Genomic DNA, 7,705 nt, shown 5'->3' with positions numbered 1-7,705 from the left:
CGCGGCACTCACCCGGCGCAGGGTCCAGGTGCCTGCACATACGGCTTTCTCGCAGCCACCACCAATGCAGCTCAGCCCTTCGACACCAAGTGAGTGTTCACCCACCCATTTTCACTGACTGTCACTATACTTCCACCTCGCATTTTCTTTTCTAAGAAGGTTCTTTCTTTGAAATGTACCCCGTATGGCAAGACTTCCACCTCGCATTTTCTTTTCTAAGAAGGCTCTTTGAAATGTACCCCGTATGGCAAGATAAACAAATGGGATGCAATTGCACAGCTTAATCGTTCTGCCATTCTGCTTGCTTTGGACATGGGGCGTATGTTTTTTTCCCCAGAACCGGGTGACTTTTGATCAGCTTCGCAAGTCTCCTGGAGAGAAGAGCATTCATCTGTTTAAAGAAAATCACGTGCTTAGGAACTTTAGGAGTTGATCTTTCTGATCAACTTATTTCTTCCCAAGAGCCATTAAACCAAAAAATGAGCTACAGCAAGCTCTGAACTCTCTTGGGAAGTGTTTAGAGAAAGCAGTCCCTGCAGCACTCCTATCAGCAGGTGGCTACGCAAGGGAAGCTAAGCTTCTTATCACCACTGCAATCGGCGTGTGTTCAGCTTCAAATTCAGGAAATTTACATCGTTGTCTTCAAAAGACACATCTTAGACATGTACATGTTTGTTAAGTCTTGCCTTGGCACTTACCCATTTCTCACACGGTTCATAACCCCCCTGAGGTCTCAGCCCGTGTTCCCCTTGCTGCCCCAGCACCTGCCCCTACTTTCAGTTTGAATACTGACAGCGAGCCTGTAAGCATTCTCCCAGTTTTCTGCAGAACACACCTGTGGCCATGTATCACATCATGACAGACTACATCAGATCTCCAGACATCTTTGAAGGCATTTAACTGACACCAGTAAAACAGGTTGGGGAATGGACTTTTATTCCTCGTCTGTTGGACTCTGAATACTGAGACAAGAGGTTCAGCATCATCCAAGTTCACTCCTTATTTGTGCAACCACAGTATTTCAAGAGTGATCTCAAAGTTTTGGTTGGAACTTGGGGTTTAAAATTATTTCCAACAGCTCTAATCTTTCAAGAGGATACTATTCTAGCCTTAAAAAAAAGTCATCTGTGCACTCAGGGTTTATGTGCAAGTGATATGTGGCCATGTTAAACAAAACAAACTTGGAATGATGACTGGTAAGCCATCACACACACAACCATAAATACAGAAGTTCACAGGCTTTCCAAGGCTTTCTCCTTTAACACTTTGTGAATCAATTATACAGCATTAATACCTATTTGATAAAACTAGCTGTCCATTTAAAAAACTCTTTTTTTTTTTTTTTTTTTCCTAACACATTAGGAAAAACTAGTTGCAGCTGTTTCCAGGACACAGAAAGATGACCAAGCTGAGTTAAAAGACAACCGCAAGATTTAAAGGAAACAAGCTACGGCAACGCACTAAGTCACTGCCTGTCAGCTGCCTTAACTGCTCTTGGGTACCACAAGGTCCCTCCCTGGGCACAGCACAGTGGTCCTCACCCGGAGACACTCAACTCTACTTCCAAGATACCTAAAAGCCATCTACAGACCTCCAGGAAAGCTACCATGCACATCTTACAAAGGCAGTGCCTGCTCTCTCACGGTAAGAACATGAACATGCAACACAAACTAGCAGGTCTGCGGCAAGACTGAAACGGAAGGTACCGGGATGGTCCTCACCTTGCAGTAGAGATGTGCCGACAGGAATGGTTTCGGGAATGTTCTCTCTGCCGTAAATGGAGTGCTGGAATTCAGGAGAACAGTCATTTTCGTCGGTGATATGGACCATGACCTGAGACAAAAGGACATGCTCAGAGGGAATTTTAGTTTCTACACTTAAAAAAATGGGCACTTTGTTCTGGACACTGCCTGGGCAGTCATTGCTTTTGCTGCTGTCCTGTCCTTACACCTCCCATGCTAAACTTTTCCTCACACTACTGTGACACAGAGAAGTATTATCTCCTCCACTTCCAAGCAGATAGGAGGCAAAGCCAGAGGAATAACAACAGTTATTTTGCAGAGCCTAGATCTGAACCCAGCTCAGAGCCCAGCCTTCTGCCTGTACCTCCTCCTTCTCAAGCATCCTTATGAGTTTCCCAGGCTATCCGTGTGCTTAACTGGTCCCGCTAACGAGGTCATAAAGATGGCAGAGACTGTGGGTAGGAAGTGGCGTGATCCACGTACCTCGGTCACGCTGCTAAGAGTGCTCTCAACTTCCATGGCTTTCAGTAAGAGGTGATAGAGGTGGTGCTCGCTCTCGTAGTCCACGGGGTGGGTCAGGCTGAGCTCTCCGCTCTCCTGCCTCACCCTGAAGAGCCCGCTGGGGTTCGTCAGCAGAGTGTACGCAAGAGGCTGGCTCTGGAAAGAAATGGCCTCAACAACTGCTACTCTGTAAAGAATGAGAGAATAACCCTTTGCTTCAAAACGACAACAACAAAAGCTGTCTCCTGAGCACCTAGAGGAGGAAGATGAGGATGAGGAAAGGTGAATTTCTCACTCTATGTCAATGCTGGGCTTAGCTTTGTATTGAGACTGGAAATCCCTGGGCCAACCTACCTTCTCTTCTCTCACCAAACTGATCCCCGGACATAGCGAGGCTGGGATAACAAGCCATTTCAATCCCCATTAACATGAAAACAGCTATTTCTTCCCTATTGTACCCTTCCAGACCCTTGACAGCAGTTACTGGTTTACCTTCAGTCACAGAGATAACTGAGCTACTATACTTTTGGCTTGCTTTGAAGTTGTATGTTCAGAAAAGGAACAGGTTCAGAGATGGGTGGGAAACCCACAAAGCACAGGGCCTTTCCAGATCCTGCTGTCTGCCTTGACAGGACATGAAATGAATGCTTGCCTCCCTACTGTGACTTATGTTTTGAAGCTCCATCTCTCACACCAGTCTCTGGCCAGCGTGACAATACACTTTAAGCCAGTCTCAGTGAAAGCTCCAGGGAAGGAGAAAAATTTCCCTCCTCCTCCTCATTCAGTCTCTTTTAAGGAGTAAGTGTCACACCTCCAGCAATTTTTCCTACTTCATCAGCTTATTTTGAGGTTTCCTACTCCTTAAAGGCCCTATGGCACTGCTCCACCTGCTACTTGGTGCCTTAAAAGCCCATGCTGCTCTCAAGCAGCTGAACAGTGACGGTAAAACCAGATCCAGCTCAGCAGCATCTCCCCACCGTGGCTTGGCTTAGCTAGTCTTCACGCAACAGCAGAGCCCCTTGGAGGCTTAGCTGTATCTGTACGCACTTCGCACGGGCGTTGTTATCTCAAGAGTCTGGCAATGACTTGCCTTTCTAGAAATTTAAATACAAGTCAAATGGGATACAAACAACTCCAAATCTGGTTAGTTAAAAGACAGTCGTTTTCAAGCACTGATTTATATCTGAAGTGCTCCGAGAGTTGCGTAGCCTGGAGTTTGGCTGTTTTAATTCATGATGCAATGCAATCAGACCCCAGGAACATTAAAAAAAAAAAATTCAGCAGAATTCCAGCATCCTAGACTACAGCATGTGCCACACTGGAGACTCTCAAATACCAGAAAAGGCATCATTTCTTTTAGAAAACACGACACTGTTTTTAAAGTGTAATAGGTGAACACATATGCATATCCCTGAGAAGAAACAACACAAAAATATCCCTTTATTGTGCTCTGTGAAGTTCCTCTCAGACTGCAGGGAGGGAGCTCACCTCACAAAGTACAACTTACTTTTCTCCTGCTGGAGTATTTTCAGGGACAAACACACTGTAGGACATGTTCGTGAACTGCGGAGGTCGGGAGCCTGCCAGGATGGAAATGGAGGCGTAGGGGCTTTTGTTGCCGTACTCATCGGTGGCCTCCACAGTCACCGCGTACTCCTTGTTCCACGTCAAAGGCAAGCCAGTCGTCATGATAATCCCAGTATCCTTATCTACTCGGAATCGCTCTTCACCACCTATCAATATATGCACAAAGCTGATCTGAAAAACGCCCCACAGCAAGAACGTTTGCATCTATTTTAAGGTAAGCTACCCTCAAATCATCTGCCTATGTCCTTGCATGCACCTCTTTTTTCCTCTCCAGTTGTGCATCTTATCTTTCACTCACACCGTGCTCTGTTGACCGGTGCAGTGTAAAAGACAAGAACGGGCGAGAAATGGAGCCTTAAGTTAATGGTAAAGCTGCAACCAATTTCAAAATCGAAGTTAAACAAAGAAAGTGGCAGCAAGAGAGATTCCCATCCACATAACTGTTTTACTTAAAGCACCTCCAGCTTCTACTTGCTGTACCTGCTGTATCTTTAAGGATTCCTCAAGGAAAAAATCTATCAATGAAATGATAAAATAGCAAATAGTTAAGAAAAATCTTCAACTTAACAGAATTTTACTACTTTTTTCAGAATAGACCGATAAAATAGCAAATAGTTAAGAAAAATCTGCAACTTAACAGAATTTTACCACTTTTTTCAGAATAGACGTACCTGCAATGAGTGTGTAAGTTATGCCAGCACTGGTGTTTTCATTGTTACTGTAATATGCCACAAGCTGGTAGATGAGGGTGCCTTTTCGGGCGTCTGGATCGACACGTGCCAGGTAGGGGTATGGGTACATGCCCCAGGACAGAAGTTCGTCTTCTGGGGCAAGGAGTGTCACGTGGCAGAGGTACCAGTCGTTGTCTGCAAAAGATGCACAGATTTCTAGACAGCTTGTTCACAAACATTAGTCAGGAATGTTTAAGGTCTTATCCTTTAGTATCCATAAACAAACTGAATTGCCCATCACATTCATCGTACCGCATGTACAAAAAATTCAGTACAGATACGGACTTTGGCAGCTCGATGTGCATTAAGTGCAGTTAACAACTAATTAAAAACACTTTCAGTAATAGCTTTTAATTAGTTAGATATGCATACTAAATACTATGTCAGTTACACCGCTTGCCATGACACAGTTTTATTTTCAACAAATTCAGCATAAATGTTGCCAGTTTTACCAAATCAGGTCTAGGACTTAATAAAATATTTCTCTTAAAAATCAGTGGAAGTGGTAAGCAATCAAAACTCCCTAAAATTCTTCCCGCTCCAACACTAATATGTTTCATTTTCTCAAACCACTGGATATTCAAAGAAAGGCAGACATGCCTTCCCCTTCTGCCCCCAGCATCCCATCTCGTTGTGTCTTAGGTGAGTGAAACCACCTACTGTATGCTTTGAAGTGAAACCCTCGCAAGGCAAAGCCTTGGGCTTTGCTTCTGCAGGGAGAGGTCGGGGAAGGGGCAGGTCAGCCGGCAGCTGCCGGGAGGGGGCAAGCCCTGTGCATTGGCAGGGGGAGCACCGCACGGACCGCTCTCTTCTGGGCATGGAGGATCTGGGGCTGGGAGTAAGCACCGAAACCTGAATCCCTGGAGAAAAACGGCACATATGTTGACTGCTCCGGTATTGTTTTGTGGCTAAGAAGTGAATTCCGATACCTAAAACAACGGGTGCAGATGATTGCATCTGCCCAGCCTTGGACCGTCAGACTTGGGAGCAGCCTGGAAGGACCCGCACCACCGAGTGTCTGACCTAGATCCCTTCCGATCTCTGACTGGTAGCATGGTCTGAGAGCGTTTGGGTAGCAGGGTTGTCCATCAGTGGGACAACTCCTGGGATCACCCCAGATCTGCTCCCGAGGTGGCTGTGCCATTGCTAGTGCCAGCCTAGGAAAAGGGGTGAACCCCTGATGTGCAGAAGGGCTGTCCACAGAGAAGAAAAAGAAGGAACCTTCCACTACAAAGAGCCCGCAGAGATTTAATCACAGTATTTTCACCTCTTGGAAGACATAAATTCAAACCTTTTGAACTCACAGCAACGTGCTAACAGATGCTAAAGGTATATATAAGCTTCTTGAAGAACTTTTCCTAAGCACATTTGTGTTCCAGAGGCAGCCTTGAGATTTGAATTCAAATTAAAATGAATATATTACTGAATATATAAAATAAGTTCAAATAAATAAAAAAGAAGCTAAATGTAGAAGGGGGGGCAAGTAGAAAAGTACATATGAGAAATGCATGTTGTCTGCCTGATAAATTATGATCACATACTTGAACAAACTGCACTGAGGTTGCAGGGCTGTTAAGAGCTACACCACTACCAAAAAAACCACCCACCCGGGTGTACGTATGTCTCATACAGGAGACCCTTGGTCTCTGCCTTCAGGAAAGCCACATTTCACATAAGGTGGAAGAGGACAGCAGCACATGGACAAAACGAGCACCGAAGGCAAGAAGTAAGACAGAAATTCCAAACAAATTTTAACTGTAGACCTCAGGGATCCGATACTAAATAAAAGACTACCCACATATAGAGACACCTGCTGACATGCAAGACTTGTATTTACAAGCAGCCTTATCCCACAGTAAAAATATGTGCTGGACAAATTTACCAGAGGTAATCATTCCCAGGAGGGAAAAGACTTCACTGAAGCTTTGTGGGGTTTTTTTTGTAAGTATTTAGAATAATTTAGGACGTGGTTTCTTTAGCTAGAGGAAATTCTTAGATTACATGGTTTCTGCTTTGCTAATGTACCAACATTGCATACACGGGAAGATTTGTTAAACATGCTGCTCTTAAGAATTTTTCTCCCTGTATTGCTGGGTGTAACACAAGGCACAACCCTCAGCACAAGCTAGTGGCTCACAAGAGCAGCGGTAGCGGTCAGTATTTTATCCACAGCCAAGAGGGAGGGCTGAGAAACACACGTCTTAATTGACCCAGCTACAGACAGTGTCATTTTGCCAGGGCCAAGTAACAGAATGAAAACTGGTAGGCACGCGGCACTTAAAAATATTTTTGTTCATTCATTGGTCTAATTCAGGCAGTTCTCTCTCTGCTGAGACGGATACCTAATGGAGCATTTTTGCCATTTAGTGAAACCTAGAGAATGGTTTCAAAGAATTATAATTATACGGCTTATTCCTTAATATTGTCCCATGTAGGTGATCCAAGTGTTAAATACCAATCAATAATGAGGTCCTAATCCTGCTGTAAGAACTGTAAAAGCCACCAAATGTCAGCCCTAAACCAGAGATTTATGCTTTAAAAAAGACAGACAAGGGAATAAATTTCACTGAGTTCAGGACACCACGTCAGCGGAAATACTAATGTTGTTCAAATTAATGATATTTTATGAACTTTTACAAAAACTTCATCTCCTCCGTCTCTGAAATGTATATTTAAATAGAATCATAGAATCATTTAGGTTGGAAAAGACCTTTAAGATCATCAAGTCCAACCATAAACCTAGCACTGCCAAGTCCACCACTAAACCCTGTCCCTAAGTGCCACATCTACACGTCTTTTAAATCCCTCCAGGGATGGTGACTCCACCCCTTCCCTGGGCAGCCTGTTCCAGTGCCTGACAACCCTTTTGGTGAAGATAGAGAGTGATAAGGTCTCCCCTCAGCCTCCTCTCCAGACTAAACACCCCCAGCTCCCTCAGCCGCTCCGCACCAGACTTGTCCTCCAGACTCTTCACCACCTTCGTTGCCCTTCTCTGGACACGCTCCAGCACCTCAAGGTCTTTCTTGTAGTGAGGGGCCCAAAACTGAACACAGCACTTGAGGTGCGGCCTCACCAATCCCCAGTACAGGGGGACAATCGCTGCCCTGGTCCTGCTGGCCACACTGTTACTGATACAAGCCAGGA

At 44.8% G+C, this 7,705-nt stretch overlaps 1 protein-coding gene across 1 annotated transcript in view; it reads right to left on the bottom strand.

Moving 5' to 3' along the window:
- Positions 1 to 4,696, bottom strand: part of LOC104157715 (neural-cadherin-like) — a gene marked incomplete at its 5' end in the record, with an annotated part of 41,952 nt that extends 37,256 nt beyond the window's left edge. Inside the window, 4 exons of the mRNA XM_009695151.1 lie at positions 1,722 to 1,833; positions 2,226 to 2,430; positions 3,751 to 3,976; positions 4,502 to 4,696. Of these exons, the coding sequence (XP_009693453.1) occupies positions 1,722 to 1,833; positions 2,226 to 2,430; positions 3,751 to 3,976; positions 4,502 to 4,696 (738 nt within the window). The remainder of the gene's footprint in view (positions 1 to 1,721; positions 1,834 to 2,225; positions 2,431 to 3,750; positions 3,977 to 4,501) is intronic.
- Positions 4,697 to 7,705: the final 3,009 nt, after the last annotated feature.

This window comes from Cariama cristata, unplaced genomic scaffold (genome assembly GCF_000690535.1).
Source record: "Cariama cristata isolate BGI_N322 unplaced genomic scaffold, ASM69053v1 scaffold14522, whole genome shotgun sequence".
Lineage (NCBI taxonomy): Eukaryota > Metazoa > Chordata > Aves > Cariamiformes > Cariamidae > Cariama > Cariama cristata.
The sequence above is the reverse complement of the archived record's forward strand: the minus strand, read 5'-3'. Positions and strand labels throughout refer to the sequence as shown.